Source organism: Lagenorhynchus albirostris, chromosome 18 (assembly GCF_949774975.1).
Source record: "Lagenorhynchus albirostris chromosome 18, mLagAlb1.1, whole genome shotgun sequence".
Taxonomy (NCBI): domain Eukaryota; kingdom Metazoa; phylum Chordata; class Mammalia; order Artiodactyla; family Delphinidae; genus Lagenorhynchus; species Lagenorhynchus albirostris.
Genome location: NC_083112.1, coordinates 25,369,495 through 25,393,119, shown reverse-complemented (window position 1 = coordinate 25,393,119; position 23,625 = coordinate 25,369,495). Strand labels below are relative to the sequence as shown.

The 23,625-nt window shown below is 45.7% G+C and overlaps 1 protein-coding gene across 2 annotated transcripts in view; it reads left to right on the top strand.

Moving 5' to 3' along the window:
- The first annotated feature begins 17,204 nt into the window (after positions 1 to 17,204).
- CNMD (chondromodulin) overlaps positions 17,205 to 23,625 on the top strand; it is a 28,224-nt gene continuing 21,803 nt past the window's right edge. For both annotated transcript variants that reach the window (XM_060129102.1, XM_060129101.1), the window contains exons 1-3: positions 17,205 to 17,276; positions 17,696 to 17,836; positions 23,385 to 23,525. In XM_060129102.1, coding sequence (XP_059985085.1) covers positions 17,205 to 17,276; positions 17,696 to 17,836; positions 23,385 to 23,525 — 354 coding nt within the window. The remainder of the gene's footprint in view (positions 17,277 to 17,695; positions 17,837 to 23,384; positions 23,526 to 23,625) is intronic.

Sequence of the window (23,625 nt, the reverse complement as noted above, 5' to 3'; positions counted from 1 at the left end):
AAGAGATTGGCTCAAGGTTCCACAATTAGTAAGAATAATGGCTAAATTAGTACAGTACTTTAGAAGACACAAAGCACTTTCAAGTACATCATATTCCATGGAACGCGCCTAACAGTCCTGTGAGAATAATGTTACTGATAGGTTCATTTCTCAGAGATAAACTGAGGCTCTGAGGGGTGAGAAGGTTTTCACAGTTGCTAACATTGGTCCATATAAGACCCACATCTCAAATTCCAAATCTCACCCTCTTTCCACTTGAGTTCAAACCCAGCTCTATCAAGTACAAATCCACTGCACTTTCTTCTAAGCCATCTGCCCTTGAAGAAGATGGAGAAATAAATCTGCTTCCTCTTTAACAGGCAGTTGTTGAGCCAGATGTTTTGAGAGGTTTAGCATCCTTGGGTTCTATGTTGACTGTTTCAGCTCAGCTCATGGGATATTGGAGCAATAGTCTACCCAGCAGTCAATTTAAACTGATTTACAAATGGAAGATGCCTGGGAAACTGTAGAAGTCTTAACATGCCCTTATAGAGCACAATATTTGGCATTTTAGATCCAGCTAAGAACATCCATGACTTAAGAACAGCTAAGTGTGTCTTGGAATGCCACCACTAAGACCTGAACCAAACCAACATACTCGAAATGAAGAGGACTAAATAAGGTAGTTTCAAACAACACGATACTCAAGCAGCCATCTACAAAATGCCCAGCTGTCCTGTGTACCCAAGACACTCCTTCTTTAGAGTAATCTAAATTGGGGTCCAGTGTGGGAGACAGTGTATCTACAAACAAAGCCCAAAAGTTATTAGCCTTAACTTGGCATTCTGTCACTTTCCTTATTTTCTCATTCAAAGTTAACCTTATTTTGGCATTGATTTTGGTGTCTAATTTCATTTTTCAAGCAAAATTTAAAGACTGTCATTTCCACACACATGCACCCCATGAGAAACAGCTCTGGTGACAACTTTTTTAATTAAAGTTCCTCATGACCAAACAATAGAGTTTCATTCATCTGAACTGAAAGACCAGGTTGTCAGAAAATCTGTAAGCTGTTTCCACAAAGATCCCCAAGTGCTATGAATAGCGCCTCTGTCCAGCTCCCTTCATAGATCTGGCTGGCTTCAGCACAAAACTTGGCTCAGTGGGTTTCATAAAACCAGTCTTGAGCTGCCATACATACCCAGGGGGTTTTGTGTTGACTCTGAAAATACCGTGTATTTGCCGTGTATTTAATCCTTTCATGCAACATGCTCATTCGCTCAGTTTCCACATTCCTGAAATACTAGAAGTTTCTCGGGTGTTCAAGCTCCGCTTTGAGACATCAAATTAGCTGATTGCTTTTTAAGTTTTGTACAAAACATTAAGAACTACTCTCCTTTCCACATTCTTACTTTCCTAAACAACGTGAAGGCTGGGTGAGAAGAGAAAAACTTAATATTGGGATGAAAAAGTCCCAAGTGTTTCTGTTTTCGTTTATGGAATTCTTGTGTAACTATGTAAAGAATCTTTGAATTCAATGCCGAATCTCAATGTCAAAGGAAATCTTGGTCCCAAGAGAATTGCTAGGGATTTAAAACAGAAAATAGCTCACATGACATGTGTAGCTGGCATAAGTCTGAGAAGCCAGCTTATTAGGGAAGCTACTCTTTGAATTGCAGCATGAAAGGATGATCTCGTGGCTGCAGACAGTATCTTGACTCAGGGAAGATAGAGCAGGTGCCTATGGTGATTCTCAGATTTTTGCATTTGATTTTTTTTTTTTTTTTTTTGCAATTAAATGAGAAGTTAGGAGCCTCTTGATTGCTCACGTTTGTTTTTGGTACAGCTGCTCCCAGGAGAAGCGGGATCTTCACCATCTGTGAATCGGCAGTGACTCCCAACTTTACGTCGTAGCATATGTTAGCAGCAGTTTTCTGTTGCTCGTGCACTTGATATGCTCCTTGAAATCCCTACTTAAAACTCACTTCTCCTGTGCTTCCATGTCTGTAAGCCCACCAGCTTGCTCCTGGGTCACTATCGTGTGTCTCCATTTAATTTAGCACCTACTACACGCCTGTTCCTCTCTATGCTCTCAACAACCTTCAGGGATAGGTCGTTTTTTTAAATTTATGTTGTTGAAGTATAGTTATTTACAATGTTGTGTTAATTTCTGCTGCACAGCAAAGTGATTCAGTTTTACATATATATACATTCTTTTTCATATTCTCTTCCATTATGGTTTATCACAGGATTTTTTTTTCTTTCTTTTAAATTTATTTATTTATTTTTGGCTGCGTTGCTGCATGCGGGCTTTCTCTAGTTGTGGCGAGTGGGGGCTACTCTTTGTTGCAGTGCGTAGTCTTCTCATTGCGGTGGCTTCTCTTGCTGCAGAGCATGGGCTCTAGGCACGCGGGCTTCAGTAGTTGTGGCTCACAGGCTCTAGAGCGCAGGCTCAGTGGTTGCGGTGCACGGGTTTGGTTGCTCCGCGGCATGTGGGATCTTCCCAGACCAGGGCTCGAACCCATGTCCCCTGCATTGGCAGGCAGATTCTTAACCACTGCACCACCGGGGAAGCCCCTATCACAGGATATTGAACATAGTTCCCTGTGCTATCCAGTAGGACCTTGTTGTTTATACATCCTATATAGAACAGTTTGCATCTGCTAACCCCAAACTCCCAATGCATCCTTCCCCCACCTCTCCTCACCCTTGGCAACCACAAGTCTTTTCTCTGTGAGTCTGTTTCTGTTTCATAGATAGGTTCATTTGTGTCATATTTTAGATTCCACATATAAGTGATATCATATGGCATTTGTCTCTCTCTGTCTGATTTACTTCACTTAGCATGATAATCTCTAGGTCCAACCATGTTGCTGCAAATGGCATTATTTCATTCCTTTCTATGGCTTAGTAGTATTCCATTGTATATATATATACCACATCTTCTTTATCTATTCATCTTTTGATGGATATTTACGTTGTTTCCATGTTTTAGTTATTGTGAATAGTGCTGCTGTGAACATAGGGGTGCATGTATCTTTTTTTTTTTTTTTTTTTTTTTTTGCGGTACACGGGCCTCTCACTGTTGTGGCCTCTCCCGTTGCGGAGCACAGGCTCCGGATGCACAGGCTCAGTGGCCATGGCTCACGGGCCCAGCCGCTCCGCAGCATGTGGGATCCTGCCGGACCGGGGCACGAACCCGTGTCCCCTGCATTGGCAGGCGGACTCTCAACCACTGCGCCACCAGGGAAGCCCACACGTATCTTTTTGAGTTATAGTTTTGTCAGTGTATATGCCCAGGAGTGGGATTGTTGGATCGTATGGCAACTCTATTTTTAGTTTTTTGAGGAACCTCCGTACTGTTCTCCATAGTGACTGCACCAATTTACACTCCTTCGGGGATAAGTTTTGATGTCCCAGTTGTACAGATGAGCAAAGGGAGGTTCAGAGAGATCAAAGTAATTCAGACACAGTCACAAAGCTTGTCACTGGGAGAACTGGGATTTGCTCCCAGGGCTACCTGACCGCAGAGCCTGGCCTAGCCATTCCCAGTGTCCTGCTCATTAGTGATGCACCATGTCTGCCTGGAGGAGGAGAAGGCCTATGAACAGCGAAGAGCCTTGGCCACATGTGTATAAACGTCACACGGATGATGGGTGAGGCTCGTAGATTCAGCGAGACTTCAGATCATCTAGTTCAAACTTCTACCCCAATCAACAGTCCCTCCACAGCAGTCCAGTTTCCCAGCCTGTACTTGAGTTGTTTTTAAATGAAAAAAAAAAAAAAAGATGGTAAATGGCCATGGCTATGATCACATTTACGTGTAAATATTCTTCCAGTGTTTGCGTTTCTGCAGCAACGTTCTATTTGAGAACGATTGTGCAAACAGCCACAATCAGGTTGGATCAGTGTATTCCCACCAGCAGAGCCAGGCCCACAGGAGAGACTCCGTAGTAAGGTATATTCAGGAATTGCAGCTCTTGTTGCTGTTTATATGCCTTCCTGGGACTGACAGTCTCGCAAGTGGTTCCCCAAAGGGCGGAACAGCATCCTTTTGAAACTGCACAAACAACATGAAAAACAGCACACAAATGCCAAAAGCAGAGGAATCTCTTACAATTCCACTGGCTGAATTAATCATCTGTTTTCATTCTCCCTGCTTCCTGCTAGTCCTTGCCACATGTAAACATGATTTTTAGGGTTGTAATGAGGTATACATGCAATTTGCTATTCCACTTTGTGTGCTTAACATTATATCATAAGCATTTTCTGTTGCTACACAGTCTGCCTGATTCTAAGTTTTAGTGACTGCATGATAACCCATCAAACTGACACAACGTAATTTACTTAACATCTCTTCGGTTGTTTCTAGTTGTTCATTATAAATTACTCCACAATGATCATCTTCATTTTTATTGACTTGTTATTGACTTTTATTGACTTTTCCTTCTTTTGGATTCGTTCCTTGGTGTCAAAAATCGGTATACTCTTTAAAAAATAAAGTTGATGTAAGTGGATTCTGTGTTGAATTTTTTGTTGTTGTTTTTTTTTTTTTTTTGGTACGTGGGCCTCTCACTGTTGTGGCCTCTCCCGTTGCGGAGCGCAGGCTCAGTGGCCATGGCTCACGGGCTCAGCCGTTGCGTGGCATGTGGGATCTTCCCGGACCGGGGCACGAACCCGTGTCCCCTGCATCGGCAGGTGGACTCTCAACCACTGCGCCACCAGGGAACTTTATGACATACAACACATCCAAGTCCTTAGTAGAATTCACATCAGGTGTGGTTGTTCATCCACATATTACTTAGTATTTAGGTGTCTAATCACTTCGTGTCATAAATTAATAAAATTCTGCTCTCAATGAGCTTACTTTCCACAAGAAAGTAAAAAGGCAGGTTTTTAAAAAAGAGTTAAGCAATTTTCAACTCTTCCCCCCAAAGAAAGTTTTTTTAATTTTTGTTATCTTTCCTTTTTTAAGTCAGCCACATCTACGTTTTATAGTCTTCAAGCACAGGTTTTTAAGCAGGAGGATGAGGTCACTGGATTTGTTATTCAGGCAGATCACTTTGTCCCCAACATGGGAGGTGGCCTGGACAGGGCAGAGGAGTAGCAGGGGTCCAGTTAGGAGACCCTAGCAATAATCCCAGCAGGACAGGGTGAGGCTCTGAGGTATGTAGGGCAGATGTGATGGGGATGGTCAGAAGGGGCCAACGCAGGTGACAGAATGGCCAGAGCTTGGGCTTCCCTGGAGGTGCAGTGGTTAATAATCCGCCTGCCAGGGCAGGGGACATGGGTTTGAGCCCTGGTCCAGGATGATCCCACATGCCGCAGAGCAGCTAAGCCCATGCGCCACAACTACTGAGCCTGCACTCTAGAGCCCATGAGTCACAGCTACTGAGCCCACATGCTGCAACTACTAAAGCCCATGTGCCTAGAGCCCGTGCTCCACAACCAGAGATGCCACAGCAATGAGAAGCCCATGCACCACAACAAAGAGTAGCCCCCGCTCACTACAAATATAGAAAGCCTGCTCGCAACAACGAAGACCCTATGCAGCCAAAAATAAAAATAAATAAATAAATAAAATTATTTAAAAAAAAAAAGAATGGTCAGAGCTTGAAGGTCCATCGGATATGCAGGTTAGGCAAGTGAACTTGTTTGCCAGGTTTTGGGAGATTTTCAGAATGATCCTGCCTCAGGCTTAGGTGTAAGAAAGAGAGACACCTGCTAATTCAGAGTCCTTCGAGGTACCCCAAATCTGAGCTCACCTGCCCAAAATGCAGCCATAGGAGGGTCATTCATTTAAGTTGACATCCTCTCCATCAGCCTCCAGTTATGAGGTGACCTGCTCTTGAATGAATGACACATTATGACATCATCCACAGTGTGGTACTGGGGAAGGGACACTGGGCTAGGGAGTCAGAGAACTGAGTCCTAGTCTTTGCTGCATGGCCACAGGGAGTCACTTGATCCTGCTAAGCCTCAGTTTATTTATCTTTAAAATGGGGATAATAATGACTGTGCTGCCTCTTTCACAAGTTGTGTTTGTATCATGTGAGCTCACATATGTGAACTGTCTGTAAACTCTGTTGTACAACACAGATGTTGGAGGGGTGAGAGAGCAGGAAGGGGAGGCAGGAAGCTGATCATGTCACCAGCTGTTGCTGAATGGCGGAGAACAGAGCCTTAAATGAGTGGGACACAGGACAGGGAAATGTTGATGAGTGTACCTGAAGGGTTGTCTTAATCTGTTCAAGCTGTCATAACAAAATACCACAGACTGGGTGGCTTAAACAACAGACACTTATTTCTCATACTTCTGGAGGCTGGGAAGTCCTAGATCAAGTTGTTGGCAGATTCTGTTCCTGGTTGAGGACCCTCTTACTGCCTTGCAGATGACTGCCCTCTCACTGTGTCCTCACAAGGTGGAGAGAGTGAGCTCTGATGTCTCCTCCTCTTCTTATAAAGGCACTAATCCCATCACAGGACCCCACCCTCATGACCTCATCCAAACCAAATTACCTCCCAAAGGCCCTGCTTCCACATACCATTCATGGGGGCCAGAGTTTCAACATATGAATGGCAGAGCACTAGAGAACAGAGCACTAAGAGAAACAGACCTAAATGGGAGGCTGATGGGACTCTGAGCACCCGGAATACGGGGATGCTTGAGGACGGTGAGTAAGATGTGAATCCTGGCTCTGTCACTTTCTAGAGCTGGACAACTTGGATGGGTTACTAACTTTGCCACACCTCAACCACCTCCTTTAAAATGAAGACTTAACTGTTCATCCACCAAATATTTTATTGAGTTGCTACTGTATGCCAGGAATGGTTGTAGGTGCTGAGGATAAAAAGGTATACAAGACAGGCCACGTCCCTGCCATTGTGAAGCATATATCCCCAAGGGATGGTAACAGTGTCCCACGGGGTTGCTCTGAAGAGTCCGTGGTATAAGCTGTATGGCACGGTGATTGTGCAGAACATGTGCTCTAGAATTGTTAGCTGCTATTATCATCTGTTTCATCATTTCTCCTCAGGTTGGTCCTGTTAAGATGCTGTACGAATAGAACAAATGAATAGAAATCAGGGGCATCAACCCAGAGGTCCATTCATACGTCGCATCTGTTTGTATTTGCTGCCGTGGATAGAACTTCCAGGGTCACCTCCACACTGCTCATTTCACTGAGTAGCCAATATCTGTGTCATTTAACCATTCTCTGGGCTCCCTTCTCCAATGAGTCCAGAAGGGCATTGCTTATTTAGGAAATGACATGTTCCGAGTTATTAATACATTCCAAATATTAAAATTTCAGTCGAAGCACTGGGAAAATCATGGCAGGCTCATAATTTAGGGAGGCCAGGTGGCTAATGAATGCTTGGTGCCCAGGAATATCTCAATTCCTCTAACCCTCTCTCCCAATTAACAAAATCGCTGATGATCTCAGGGCTGTTTCTGGCCAGCTGGGATAAATTAGCCCACTGGCAGCTGCCCAAATGATGTATTTTAAGGGCACAGGCCATGTGGCTCTCTATTGCAAAGCAATTGGGGTCACCGTGTTTGCATATGGATTAACTTGCTGTGCAGGGATCCTACCCACTTACTGCGCCCGCTGTGGGTTGACATGCAGTAGCTATTCAGCAAGGATGCAGAAGAGGCAGACCTAATGATCCTTCAGGATGCCCCCAACTTCATTTCTCTCTATTCCCATGTTTATTACTTTCAGCAAAGAGAATTCAACTGGCTTTCCCTATCTATTTTCACGGTCCCTTTTCTTAGAAGGAATTTCCCACAATTGATGGAAAAACATATCTGGATGAGTATGGCTGGAGGACCATAAAGATTCATATGAATGGGACTTGAAAGTTACCAGCTTGGCCCATTTTCCTTAGTGATTCCAAGGCAAGGTGTGTTGAAGTCATAGTCATGTTAAATAAACTGTTGGGCTTCCCTGGTGGCAAAGTGGTTAGGAGTCACGGGTTTGAGCCCTGGTCTGGGAAGATCCCACATGCCACGGAGCAACTAAACCTGTGCACCACAACTACTGAGCCTGTGTGCTACAACTACTGAAGCCCGCGCCTAGAGCCCGTGCTCCACAACTAGAGAAGCCACCGCAATGAGAGGACCACGCACCTCAACGAAGAGTGACCCCCACTCGCTGCAACTGGAGAGGCCCCACCCACAGCAACGAGGACCCAATGCAGCCAAAAATCAATCAATCAATCATCAATTTTTAAATAAATAAATAAACTGTTAATTGGATGAGCTGTTCTCTGAGGGAAACCCAGGGCAAATCACAGTGAATGGGCTCAGGTGGTAATTGCTCTGTTGTGAAGAGTGTCTAGATGTTCCTGAGTATTCTGTCTCCGTTCTCCCGAGCAATTATGTGCAACACAGAGAAGATGACTGACTTACTCCCTCTTCAACATCAACAAACATCTACCAATGACCTACCATGTTCGACACATACCACTAAACATTGGAAGGGTCCAAAGTTGTACAAGACAGTCCCCAGCAGCACAAGGTCGTACAGTTTAGATGCCAATTGCTCTGCTATCCTTATGATCCGTGATCATAGGTCCTGGATTTACTAGGCTAGTTTTATTTTTCTTGCCCCCCCAAAACAGGATAGTATTAATACTTCATTTTCTATGTCATTATCCCCATAACTCATTGAAGTACTCCAAGAATCAGCATGCAAACTGCATTTCTCAGACCACCTGAGGCAAAAATCCTGTCAAACCATGAGTTCTGTTTTTTAGCTAAAAATGATGGTCACTGAACACACGAGTAGCTCCTACCATAAGGTGAGTGACCATTCCTAATTCCACAAAGGCAATTAACAAGGAACATGAGCCTTTCCAGCAACGTTTCCTAAACTATGACTTGTTTTCGATGGCCCTTGCGCTGCTTCTCTTTTCATTAATTAATTAACTATGCATCTATCCAATGAATGACAGTGAATAAGACACAGTCCTGACCTCCCAGAAACTTACACCACAGTCTGGCGGGGAAAACAGACAAATAACTAGGCAAATGGGCAACTGGAGAAATGGCTGGAGCCTCGTATGTGCTTTGAAGGAAGATGGACTTGACTCTGGGCACTGAGAGCCACTGTGGGGTCTTAAGCAGAGGTGGGAGGGGATGGGAGTTGCCCTTTAGAAAAGTGGATCTCACTACAGTGCAAAGGGGTTGAAGGGGGCAAGCCTGAAGGGAGGCAGGCAGACACAGAGGACGTTCTCATGATAACCCAGGGATTACTGCCACATAAAGCTCCATTGAGGGGGATTTCAGTTCTTGAGAGTGGAAAGGTGAGATGGAGCCAATGAGCTGAGAAATAGCCGCCTAGAGGGGTGCAGTGGCAGGCTACGGCTCCCATTACGTATACAGGCTCTGCACCACTACATTCTGCATGCTTTCTATACACTCTGGCATTTAGATGAAGCGAAGGAGGCAGCTCAGGGATGAGTAGTGAAAAATCATCTGGAAATTAACCTATCTGTGTGGACTGACAAAAATTTTAAAGGCTCCAAATTGGCTAAGCTAAAAGGAAGAAGTCCTGCTTTGATGACCCCAAAAGGCAGATAATAAACTAACCCCTGGTATGTAGCATTGGAATGTACCTTTTTTTTTTTTTCTGGAGTGTATCTGCCATCAGTGAAATGACTTTTTATTTTGTCAGTATAAAAATGTTCCCTGCACTAACTCCAAACTGGCTGCACAGCAGGAAGTGGGAAAGGAAAAGCAAACAGAACCCATGAGCTAGCTCATGAGCACGGGGATACAGGGACTGGAACGGTACACCGAGATTAACTGCCTACGACGGCCGTACATCAACGCCCTCTCAGTCCCCCTAGTCGTGGGCATCGATGTTGCCACGGGAAAGTCATAGAGAGGTGCCAGATGCCTGAGTAGAGTAAGTGTGTGTTAGTGACACCATGGAACCCCTTTTTTCCCAGTTTTATTGAGAAATAATTTACGCATATCAATGTGTAAGTTTAAGGCGAACAGAAAGGTGGTTCGATTTACATATATTGTGAAATGATTACCACAATAGGTTCAACCAACATCCATCTTCTGATATGGTTGCAATAAAAGGAAAAGAAAAGTAGGAAAAGAGTTTTCTCCTTGTGATGAGAATTCTTAGGCTACACTCTCTTAACAACTTTCCTATATATATACATATATATCACATAGCAGTGTTAACTATAGCCATCATATTGTAAATACATTACCTCCCTGGTATTTATTTGTCTTCTAACTGGACGTTTGTACTTTTTGACCAACTTCCTCCAATTGCCCGTCCTCCCACACCCCGCCTCTAGTAACCACAGATCTGATTTCTTTTTCTGTGAGTTTTCTGATTTCGTTTTGTTTTTCTTTTAGATTCCACATGTAAGTGAGATCATACAGTATCTGTCTTTCTCTCTTGTTTCACTTAGCATGATGCCTTCAAGATTTATTCACATTGTCAAAAATAGAATTTCCCCATTTTTATGGCTGAATAGTATTCCGTCCGTTGTATATACATATCTCATCTTCTTTATCAATTCACCCATTGATGGACACTTAGGATGTTTCCGTATCTTGGTTGTAAATAGTGCTAGAGTGAACATGGGAGTGCGGATATCTTTTTGAGTTAATGTTTTTGTTTTCTTTTGGAATCCCCTCTTTTAACCACTTGTCCACCATTTCCTCACCTAAATGCCAGTGTATACAGGAAGCGGTAGTGATAGAAAACCCGTATAAAAGCAGCTACAACAATAGTGCTAATATTGGAGCTCTATGCTGCTCCTCTATCCCTCTCCTGGAAAGGAGAGGTACTCCATGCATTCTCTGGAGACCAAAAGCTGTTTCTGGTTCTCCACAGTCCATTCCAGGACTGGGTCTCACCACCCTCTTGGAACAGAGTTCTTCTTCCGACGTTCATGCATCCATTCACGCCATCTTTTTCTTTTTTTCACACCATATTATTCACTTCCTCATCTCTGGCCAAGGAGTTCCATGCAGAACATTCTCCCTCTTTCCTTAACAATTTCTGCAACTCTCTTATAGTTTTTTTTTTCCGTCACATCCTTATAACCCCTACTTCAACTTCAAAATCACCCTGACCTCAATATCCTCAACTCCCAGAAGCATCATCTCCAATCCCCGCTGTCCCTAAGTCCACACTTTAGACCACATTTCTATGCAGAACCAAACCACCTCTAAGATCTCAAATTCTGTGTTCTCCCCCTCTGATTACAACTTACATAGCTTTTTCCTCTCCCACCCATCAGGCCACCACCATCACACCAATCCTTCTCCAAGTTCATCAGCACCTCCCAACTTCAAGGACCTCCCTTTGCAGCCCATACCCTAGAATCACTAGACCCTGACCTTCTGCCCTTCCCAAGACCATCTTCAATACCCAATTGTGATGGTTAATTTTTTCAGCTTTATTGAGGTATAATTGACATATAAAATTGTAAGATATTTAAAGTGTTACGTTGTGGTGATTTGATAACATATACATTGTGAAAGAATTCCTCCCCATCTAGTTTATTAACACGTTGTGATGGTTATGTGTCAATTTCACCGGACTAAAGGATGCTCAGATGGCTGGTAAAACATTTCTAGGTATCTATGAGGCATTTCCGGAAAAGACTGGCATTTGAATCAGTAGTCTCAGTAAAGAAAATCTGCCCTTACCAATATAGGTGGGCATCTTCCAGTCTGTTGAGGGTCTGAATAGAACAAAAGGGTGAATTCACTCTCTCTGCTTGAGCTGGGGCACCCATCTCCTGTCCTCAGACATCTGTATTCATTCTCTGGTCTTCAGGACTCTAACTGAGAATTAACAGCACCTGCTTTCCAGAGCCTCCAGTTTTTAGGTGGAAGATCATGGGACTTCCCAGACTCCATAATAGTGTGAACAAATCCCCTGTAATAAATACCTTTCTATTTACCTATATACACCCTATTGGTTCTGTGTCTCTGGAGAACCCTGACCAATATACCCATCACCCCCAACGTCATCCAGCGCCCTCTACCCTGCTCCTAGTTTGTTCTGAGCTGATGGGATCCTGGCACCTTTCTGTTCTCCAGCTCCAAATGGTCACAACTTCTATAAACTCCATATTGTGTTTCTCATACAACTGCTATCAACTTCTCCCACACTTCAGAAGCCCTGCTCGGTCTCCCAGCCTTACTGTCTCAGCAGATGGCCCCCTCTGCCTCTTCCCTGACACTATCAAGTACAAGCTCTCCACCTGAATTTTTATAGTGCTTACATTTAATGTGTCCAAAATTCAGCCAGCGCTCCCTCCATCTATCCAGTTATTTGTGCTCCAAATGTAGGGGTCATCTTGACATCTGCCTCTGCCCCATACCTCACACTCAATCAACCTTCAGAGCTTGTTGATTCTTCCTCCAAAAGAAATCTCCAATCCATTCCTTCCTTCCCATATTCATCATTTGTGATTCTCCTGGTCCTAACCACCATCATCTCTCTCACTTGGACTGCTAAGGAACCTCCTAAAACATCTACCCCTTTCAATCTTGCCCCCTTCCAATTTAGTCAGTCTAGCCCACGGAGGTCAAAATGATGTTTCTATTATTTTATTTTATTTTATTTCATTTCATTTTTTGCAAGTAGTAATGTTTTATTTCTATGACTATCTGTAAGGAAAAACATAGACTTATAGAAGGTCACAAACTGAGACGCCTTTTAGACTTTTCTTTCATCTTAAAGATGAGAAAAAAGAGCACCAGAGAAGTGAAAAACCTTACCCAGGGTCACACAGCAAGTATATGACAAGTTTAGGAAAGAAAAGAGGGTTTTCAACTCCAAGTGTAGCACTGTTCTATAGTCTGGTAAAGTATTTCCTTATATATAGCCAAAGATCTAGGCTACCGGGAAAAGGTGTCTGAAAAAATATAAAATCATTATAATAGAAAATATTCGGGTAAAAAATTTATCATGAGTTTGTGTGGGTTGTAATAAAAATGATGTCTTTAAAATGCAAACCTGATTGTGCCATTCCACTGTTTCAAACGCCTTATGACCTCCCAATCCCGAGAGAAAAAAATTCAAAACTCTTAACATGGCTTTGTCTGATGAGATAACTGCCTCTCTCTGTAGCCTCATCTCCTTTCTCTCATTCTCTACAATCCAGCCTCTCTTTTTTTCAAATGCCAAATTCTTTACCACCTCAAGGCCTTTGAACCCACTGTCTCTCCACACTTACCACGCCCCTATGCCCATCTCCACCTGGAAAATTCTTACTCTTCTTTCAATCCTCAGCTTAAATGTCACTTCCTCAGGGGCTCCTTCCTCCCCTGCCCAATGTAGAGTAGATGTTATGTTATCTTGGGGTACCTGTACTTTTCCCGCTTATTGTTTATCACAAAGGCAAGGACATCTTTATTTTGCAATTACCTGGCCAATGACTGTCTTTCCCACTCCACTATAGGCAACTCAAGAGCAGGGACCATGTCTCATTGGCTCATTGCTGTGTCCCCAGACCTGGCACAGTGCCTGGCACAAGGGCAGAGTCGGGTCCCAACCCCCAGGAAATGAGCCCGTGGGTTAGGTACAGCAGGGGGATGAGCAGAGGGGAGCAAACCTGCGAAGTGGGGATCCCTTCATCCCCTTCACCCCGGACCTCCCACCGTGCTCTTGCCTCTACTATCTTTTCATCACTCTTAACGATCATTGTATAAACGTATAACCTTAAAATTGTTGAAAATATACCACCTGGGGAGAATGTGCTCAGAGGATGTAAGCGGTCTCCCTGCCCAACCCTCACCGCCATCCCTCGAGCCCCAGTCGGCTACTTTCTGTGTCGTACCTGAAACAGGCATCATTGGCTGTATGAATGCGGCAGAATCCTGCATCCCCAGCCCCACTCCTCACCCTCTTCTCAGCAACCATAACCCCAAAGCATCCCTATCGTCACTTACTCCCCCAGACCCTCTCTCCTTCTCAGAGTTAATCTTCTCGCTTGCTTTGGCTCCACCCCCTCCTTTTCCATCCCCCTTCAGCCTTCAAACATCTTTCCAGCCTGGGTGGGTTGGGGAGAACTTCCTTGATCCTCCAACTCCCTTCATCTGTCCTCCTTACTTTCTTCTCCCCTGAAAGCCAAAGTTCTCGAAAGAATCGCCTCCATTTGCAGCATTCACTTCCTCCCCACCCACTGACTGCTATTTATTGTGTTTTGTTTTTTTGGGTTTGTTTGCGGTACGCGGGCCTCTCACTGTTGTGGCCTCTCCCGTTGCGGAGCACAGGCTCCGGACGCGCAGGCTCAGCGGCCATGGCTCACGGGCCTAGCCACTCCGCGGCATGTGGGATCCTGCCGGACCGGGGCACGAACCCGTGTCCCCTGCATCGGCAGGCGGATTCTCAACCACTGCGCCACCAGGGAAGCCCTATTTATTGTTTTATTCACTCATTTTTTTGAATAGTTAATACATGTGCACAGACAGAATTCAGAACGTTCCAAAAGGTACACAGTGAAGCACCTTCCTCCCATTGGTGTCCCCAAGCCCCACGGTTCTCCTCAGAGGCAAACCCTGCTGTCAACATGCTGTGTGTCTTTCCAGAGAGCATATGCATATACATATTCTTGTTTGTATTATTTTTTTTTTTTTTGGTCGCACTGAACAGCATGTGAGATCTTAGTTCCCTGACCAGAGATCGAACCAGGGCCCTCAGCAGTGAAAGCGCAGAGTCCTAACCACTGGACCGCCAGGGAATTCCCTTGTTTGTATCTTTTATACAAATGGAGGCATTATGAACATTTTCTACCCTTTCCTTTTTCCACTTAAAGTATCTTAGGTGATGTTCTTAGATCAGTATATTCAAAGCTTCTTCATACTTTGAAATGCCTGCCAAGATCCCTCTGTGAGGCCGTACCATAAATTCTCTGCTGTGGACACTGAAAACGTTTCTAGTCCTTTGTTCTAACAAACATGCTACAAGGAGTATCTTTGCATGTAGAGGACTTTTCCAGCCTTGTGAGCGCATCTGTGGGATAAATCCACAGAAATGAAATTATGCTTTGCATTTTGGAATTAAATTTTCTCCATAAAAGTTGTACCAATTCACCCACCCACAGCAAGAAGACCTCGTTTCCCCTCATACTCTCTAACAGATTGTTTTAACAAGGGTTTTTATCTTTGCCAGTCTGATAGGTGAAAAAGAATACTTTTCATTTGCATCCCTTTTTATAAATGCAGTCAAGCATTTTTCTTTTGTTGAAGAGCCATTTGAATTTCCCCTTCTGTGGAGTCTCTGTTCCTATCCTTTTATCTCTTGGTGGTCTTTTTATGATTCCGAGGACTTCTCTATTTAAGAAAACGAGCTCCTTGTCTGTGGTATGAATTGAAAATATCTTTAGTCACTCTATGATGCTTTGAGGCATGTCTTCTGTGCCTAATAAATAAGACAACTGGAACTGCTGTCTCTTTGGTTCCCGCGCCCTCCTAACTGGGAAATCCAATGGCCTTTCCGTGTATTCCTTCGTGCTTCCGTGATTTCAGCATCCGACTCTGCGGACCCATCCTTCCCGAACTCTCCTTTTCTTCCTGCATGACTACTTTATCCTGGATCTTCTCCCAATTTTCTGACTGTGACTACTCTTAATGCTTCTGAAATTCCCATTACAAGTGCCCTTGGGAGAGGAGGTCTTGAACTCTGCAGCAGTGCCCTGGGGCTGAGCCTCTGCAGAGTGTAAGGGGGTTTTTCAGCCCCTTACGTCTAGTGGGAGGTGCAGCCAGTGGTGCCTTGTCTGAATCCAAGGCAGGTTTGGGACGTTCCCGGGCTCTTCTTTTCCATTCCCCACAGCAAGCTCAACAAGTCTGAAATTAGTCTTACCATATCCGCTCTCTCCCAACTGCTCCTCGCCACTTCCTCATTTCCCTTGGGCTCCCACCACTCTCCCAGCCTCCCTCGGCCTGAAGCCTCAGCCTCCCCAGCCCAGCACCGGCAGAGACCTACAGACTCTTCTGTGCAAGTCTCTTCCATTCCTCTGCTCCTTCCCAGCTCCGCTGTCATCATACTTGTCACCACGTGCCCCCTCTCATCAGCATCCCCTCAAAATCCAACACTTCCTCCTACCAAAGTACTGTCCACCCAACCTCCCGCTGCTCAGGAAACCGCAGGTCCTCCCCTGCACCGTCCCGTACCCCGCTTACTCCCCAGCAAAGGACTCTGCACCAAGCTAGAACCCAATTAATGAAACCTGGATCCAAACGAGGTACCACGTAGTCCTAGTACTGGCAGATGGCATTTCCCAAAGTGAAAAAACTCTCTCCTGTTCTGCTTTAAAAATACATACTATATACTATATCGATCTATCTCTCTGTATATATAGTATAAAATACATACTATATATGTACATATATACTTAGCTATTCCTTTGGACATATCGGTGTTTTTGGTGTATGCGTGTTGCCATTGTTGTTCTTGTCTCTGTTTAACTTAGTCAATGAACCAGAATGTACTCTTAGTCTGGTCTCGCCAGCTCTTTCCCTCCAGCCCCTTTGCTTGGCTTCAGTTTTGCTGCAGCTGTACCCTCCCGCTAAGGCTCCTAGAGAAACCAGTGACAAGGGCCCATCTCTAAGACCCTGATCCACGCTCCCGTCCCAGGGCCATCCAGCAGTGCCAGGCCAGCATAAACCCTGGCAAACGTCGGCCAGTGTCCCCGGTTCCACCTTCACGGCCCTGCTCTCCTCTGCGTCCTGTTCCACCAGCACCACCGCCCAACACACACATCCAAGGACACTGCAGGAAATGGGCCTCCAGCCAGGCGTCACGGCAGAGCCCTCTGACATCCTAAGAGATCCTTGGATGGTGGAAGGAGTGCCGGCGATTTAGCATTTCTTGGGGTCAGCATCCCTAGTCTACTCACTCAGCACCACCCACCATGACACACTCAGGTTTACCAGGATGTTTGGGGCAGGGGGTGCGGGGATGGACTGGTGGGGGCAGTAGACGGGAGAGAGCGAGAAGAGGGGCATCTGGAAGGCAGGATGAGCTCACTGCTGCTCCAGGCGGGAGAAGGAAGGGAGGAGAAAGGTGAGGCGCCGGGAGGGGTGGGGAGCGCTGGGCTGGCCCAGGAGGGACGGGGCACGGTGCAAGCGCGCGCGCGTGCGCCGCGTTGAAGTGCCAGGCACGTCGGGGCAGCAGGACAGAGCCCAGGGCGCGCGCGGAGCCGCCCAGTGTCCCGTTCCTGTGACCGCAGCCATGACGGAGAACTCGGACAAAGCGCCCATCGCCCTGGTGGGACCCGACGAGGTTGAGTTTTGTAGCCCCCCGGTGAGTACCGCCTGGGAGCCCCAGACACGCGGGGCCCGTATCCCCTGTCCCGGGTCAGCGATTTGTGTCACCGAATTGGGGAGCTGGGAACAAATGTGGGCGCCCAAATGTGGGCTTGGGGTGGCGCCCCACGCGTGTGCGTGTGCAAGGGGCCTGGCATCCCTAGTCTGGTGTGAAGGGGAGGGTGGATAGGGAGGAAAGAGGGGGCGTTGGGTGGCAGGCGGAGAGAGACCCGCGGGGCGATGGCCCTGCACCGCGAAGTTTGTTCAGCGCACATCCACTCCCGAGCACCAGGGACCCATGGACGCAAGCGCGGCGAAAAGGGCCGCCCGGAGGAGCCCCGGGCGAGCTGTCCGACACCCCCAATGCGCCGGGTCGCCGCGCGCGGACATGACAGTCCCTCTCCCGCCGGCCCGCAGGCGTACGCCACGGTGACCGTGAAGCCCACCAGCCCCGCGCGGTTGCTCCAGGTCGGAGCCGTGGTCCTCATTTCGGGGGCGACGCTGCTGCTCTTCGGGGCCATCGGGGCCTTCTACTTCTGGAAGGGGAGCGACAATCACGTAAGTCCGGAGGGCGGCTGCCGGCTTGCGGGCACGAGTCAGGGTGCGCGAGGCCGGGAGGGGCGCGGGGCCTGGGGGCGCGCGGGACAGCGGGGTCCTCTCTGTCACTCGCGTGTCCCCTCCTAGGTGGCGCCAGAGCGGCCCCCTCGCCCCAGCTGATGCTTTCCCCTCGGGGCCTCCCGGGTACCTTCCCCCTTCTTCCAACCAACTCCACGATGCGGCTTCCCACTCACGGGCAACTTTGCAGAAAAGCCAGTCAGGGCTTTATGGGAAGATGTTAAAGACAGAGTAGCGGGGAAAAGCAGGGGACGGTTCCAAGAAAGTTCTTTTTGGCCCATCCCAGCCTGGCGTCTCCGCTAAGCAGTTGAGTGACCATGGGTAAGGCACATCCCCTCTGGCCTCGCTTTACTCATCCTTAGGAAAGAAGTGGAACTAAGCCCTCTCCCAGCTGAGAAAGGCTGTGAATTTGAGACAAAGACAGTGGAGGGACATTCAGACCCAATAAGGGGACGAATTTGACCTCTCAGTAGCGCTGTCTCTCTCTCTCCCTCCCTCCCTCCCTTCCTCCCTCTCCCTTCTGTCTTCTCTCTCTCTCTCTCTCCCTCTCTCTCCCTCCCTCTCTCTCTCCCTCTCTCTCTCCCCATCTTTTAATGCCCCCTTCTCTCATGCAGTAAGGGGAAAAAAAAAAAAGATCTAACTTCCTTAAAGATGGCAAATGTCTTTAAAAATCACTTCTGGCTTGGTCACATGTGATTTAATGGTAAATGTTTTACTAACTGCTGTCCTACTTTCTTTGTATGCAACTATTTATTTTAGAGCTCAGTTGGCTCTCAAGGAATCTAAAAAGTGTTTCTGACCCAACTAAGCAAAATACCCGTGTTTTTGTTAAATACTCTGAATTTTGTTCACCTACGTAAAGGGAGGCATTTTATCTTGATGACCATTGCCAGGCTTGGTATAAGTATTTCAATTAATGGAAAAGAATTCCATCTCCAGGGTGCACACAAAGGGCTGTTTCTTAATCACTACCCTCAGAGGATCTGCGACTGCTGTTTCCCGTTTCTCTCCCACCATGAAATTCAAAGCATGAATGAATCCCAGTACTTAGAGAAAATGGTGCTGAAAGCAATTCAGCCATTTTACACATCACATCTTCTGCAGTCACGGCATAATTTGTATTTTTAACTCAAATGCCTAATGTAGATAAGCATGCCATTTAGCAGAGTCTGTTTTAGAGACTATATCAAATTTACAAGCATCGATTTGGAAGATCAGAATTGCACAGTATTTTGTGTATATTTGAAAAGTGCCGTAATCTATGTGTATATTTTAAATATAGAAGCTGGGCCAGATGCTCACATTTGAAAGCAGCATATCTGAACATGAGAACGTTGTCAGTATCTCCACCTCCATTAACAGCAGGGTTTAGATTGTCGTCCCTTGGGAAACTGTACCATCTTCTAATGTAAATGCTATCTTTTAGATGACAAAACTTCAATGGTATAGGTCCTTTGGGTACAAAAATAGCTTTGCTTTTTAGGAGGGAGCGGGTAAAGATTTTGGTCCTGGTATGTATGAAAATGAACACTATTTGGCATTTAATTATTCAAGGCAAACACAGCTAACTGACAAGCTTCTAGAAAGAGAGATTGAAAGATCGCCCTGAAAGAGCAGGGCCTCCTTTTATCATAACTTGTACTTTACTGCAAGATGGTTGGTTGTCTGGTTCAAGAGAGCAGTATTAAATTCTAAAAATACAGAGGAATAGTTTATCACATTTTATTGCCAACAATCAAAGTTATCCCTGTCTCTTATAGAGGCAGGAAAATGAAGAAAATCGTGGTAGGTTTGTTTTTTTTTTTAACTCCCAAAATATTCCATGCTGATCCATTACTTAAGTCTGAAAAACAAATCACAAAATACTAAATAGAGTAAATTTGGCACCGTCTATGCATAGCACAGGCACAGGTCTGCTTTCCCTGAATACAAATGTAAATGGCCCAAACAAAGCATAATCAAGTCTCTGTCAAACAGAAAGACATCCCCAACCAAATGAACTACCCACTCTTTGGGGATTATCTATGCCTCTGCTGCTCTATATTGGTTTATAGAGGAGAGCCAGCAGTAATTTACCTCCTATGCCTTTCATATGGGTAAATCCCCTTAGGACAGGTTTACTGGAAAGCAGCTAGAGAATTCTGAAGCATTGGAGTGCTAATAATCAGGGGACAAGCGACTGGGCTCAAATATTGAGGCCATGCTTCATCCACGTTATTGTAAATGGAACAAGGCATTGAAATATGGGAAACTCCCACCAATATGACATAACTGACAACCCTACCCCGTGGGATGAGGCGAAGACATCATTGCTCGGGGACTTTATTCTCAGCCTGATTTTTCAAGACATTGTCCCAAACATGATGTAATTATCTTATGAACCCAGGCTTTATTAGAAACTCATTAGCAAACCTCCTTGGCTGTAAAAGGTACCATATTGAGCAGACTATTGGCACATAATAAACTTTCTTTGTGCTTGGACAGAAATAGCCTTAGGTGCTAACAGCTCCATCAGTTTGGAGCAGATAATGTGATTACTGCTCCACCAACCGAGCCACTTTCTGAGCTCAGGGCCCAGTACTTCGGAAATAACTTCCGACTTTTTACCACCCCCCAACCCAAGGCACTTCAGGAGGGCACAAACCTCCATTGCTGCCCCATGCAGACAGTGTACTGCTTATGAAAGCCGGGCTGCAGCTACATTACAAAGGACGCCTCGTTAGGGACCTTTTGCTGTCGGGGAGGTGGCGGAAGGGTGGTAGAGGAAAGTGAAATTAGGATAAAAGCCACAGTTCTAGTGTTGCGATCTTGTCTCCTTAAGACCCGCTCAGAATTTGCAAACAGTTACTTAAATTTAGGATTGCTTGAGTAGTAAAAAGCTTATGTGCAATGCTTAAAAAAAAAAAAAAAAAAAGAGCCTCTTGTCTCATGAGTGAAGGAAGGACACTCGTGCTAGCAGAAACTCACATGCGCGTTGTCTGCCATGTGCCCTTGGACAGCCAAAATTAGTTCAAGTGAATAATGGCTGCTCAGAGAGCACAGGGGCAGAACAGAGCCTGCTTTCTGAGCTTTGCCTGCAGAAAGCCCTGGCTCAGCCAAAGAAAACAGGTTTCCCCAAACTGGCCGATGGTGAGGACGCCTGAGGTGCAAAGTGAAAACAGATTGCTGGGCTCTGCTCCCGCTTCCCCTAAAGCAGAACCCCTAGAAGTGGTTCTTTTTTAATTTTTTTTGTGGTACGCAGACCTCTCACTGCTGTGGCCTCTCCTGTTGCGGAGCACAGGCTCCAGACACGCAGGCTCAGCGGCCATGGCTCACGGGCCCAGCCGCTCCGTGGCATGTGGGATCTTCCCGGACCGGGACACGAACCCGTGATCCCTGCATCGGCAGACGGACCCTCAACCACTGCGCCACCAGGGAAGCCCCTAGACGTGGTTCTTATGATCGGGTGAGCTGTGAAGACAGTGTCCTGCAGGAATCGGAGTTCATCAGAACGAGGGAAGGAGGGTCACTGAGAATGAGGCTGAACTGCACGCCGGCATTTTCTCTTCAACTGACTGAGGGCTGTTACCTAAAAGGGTACATGCTAGCAAAGCCGTTTCTACGTCTCTGCTGATAAACTAAAATAGCACCCTGTGGGTCTTGCAATAATGAGTTTTCTACAAGTAATGATCCAATAACAACAGATACTTTTCCCAGGGTTTGTCCATGCTGTGGTCAGCCATTCGTCATAAAGAGGGAGAAAATCAGACTTGAATTGAATCTGAGGTCTTTGCAGTTCTGACCTACTGACCTGACACTAAGTAGCAAGTGTCTTTCATCAGTTCCCATTCCTTCCCCTTTAAAGATTTTATAGCTTATATATCATATAAGAGATATATTATATATCATATATAAGATATAGATATATACATATATATACCTTGAAGAAAAAGGAAGAAAAGATAAGAAAAGGAACCCACCTACTACCCCATGACACAGAGAATGTTCTAGAGCAGCAGCATACTGAACAGGAGCAGTGTGTGAATTACTTTTTAAACTATTGTCCTTACCAGATGTCTAAACTAAGAGAGCCCTTTGGATCATCTAATTTAGTGGTACACTGTAAAAAAAATTTCTAATGGTGGAATTTTAAACAAGATATTACTCAGAAATCCAACACATAAAAGAGATCAGAAGCAGAGCTGCTCTGGTTAAACTGCACGGGGCTGGGGCTTGGGATGGATAAAGGAACCTCACAGTCCCACCTACTCTGCTCCCCTCACCTCTGGACCACCTCCATGAAGCCCAGAACTCTAAGGACATAAATGAAAATCACCTCTGAGGGGGCTTCCCTGGTGGTGCAGTGGGTGAGAGTCTGCCTGCTAATGCAGGGGACGCCGGTTTGAGCCCTGGTCTGGGAGGATCCCACATGCCGCGGAGCAACCAGGCCCGTGAGCCACAGCTACTGAGCCTGCGCGTCTGGAGCCTGCGCTCCGCAACAAGAGAGGCCGCGATAGTGAGAGGTCCATGCACTGCGATGAAGAGTGGCCCCCGCTTGCCACAACTAGAGAAAGCCCTCGCGCAGAAATGAAGACCCAACACAGCAAAAATAAATAAATGAAGTAATAAACTCCTACTCCCAACATAAAAAAAAAATCACTTCTGAGGTCCCACTTCACTGTTTTACACTCAAGACAACTCCCAAGACCCAGGGATAAGGGGTGTGGCCACCTGTTTTTCTGATTCCTGGGCCAGTGCTCTTGGACAATGCCAAGACTCCCTCCCTTCTCCCCACACATCTCATAACATAATGCCTTATGACGCCATGTCTGTCCCATAGAGTCATTAAAATGAGAACCTCTTATTTTGAGCTGAAACAGATGTGCACATTGGTCTTGCTCTCTGTAAATGCTACTCTATCTCAGGCATATCCTAGTCCTGCCTGCAGTTCTTACTGTATACCACACTCCACGCCAAAGCTTGACTGAAGGACTTAAAAAAAATACCTTCAAAGTGACGTGCCACTGCAGATTTGTTCAGATAACAGCCCAGTTAACCCTCTGCCTCCTCAATTTCCATTTATCCATCAACGGGTCTTAACTCTGGCTGCATAGTAGAATTGACCTTCAGAAAAAGAAAGATCTGTGCTCACACCTCATCCCCACAGGCTCGGATTTGATCAGTCCAGTGGGGGGAACCTAAGCATGGTAGCTGGAGATTCTACTAAGATGCTTCTACATGTAGCCAGGATTGCAAATCACTGAGCTATTTGATTTAGTATCAGAGACTATCAAAAGCTTTACTTTTAAGATATTTTTTAAGAAATCATGTATTAAGTGATTGGTCTATGAATAAAGTCCTCACAGATAACTAAGATAATCATCCTTACTATTAAGAATGATTCAGTGTATCTCTGAGAAATAGGAAGGCTACTTTATATACTGCAGATCTAAAGATAAGCCCTGAATTGCTCTAAAAGGGAGGCATCACTAACTCTGATGTTCTCTTCCAGATTTACAATGTCCATTATACCATGAGTATCAATGGGAAATTACAAGATGGGTCAATGGAAATAGATGCTGGGAACAACTTGGAGACCTTTAAAATGGGAAGTGGAGCTGAAGAAGCGATTGAAGTTAATGATTTCCAGAATGTAAGTATATTTCATGCATTTAGGAGTTTAACCACGGAAGCCTGGGAGACTCCTCATTCAGGGAGAAGGAGCGCCCCTCACACACATCCAAATGGGAAGG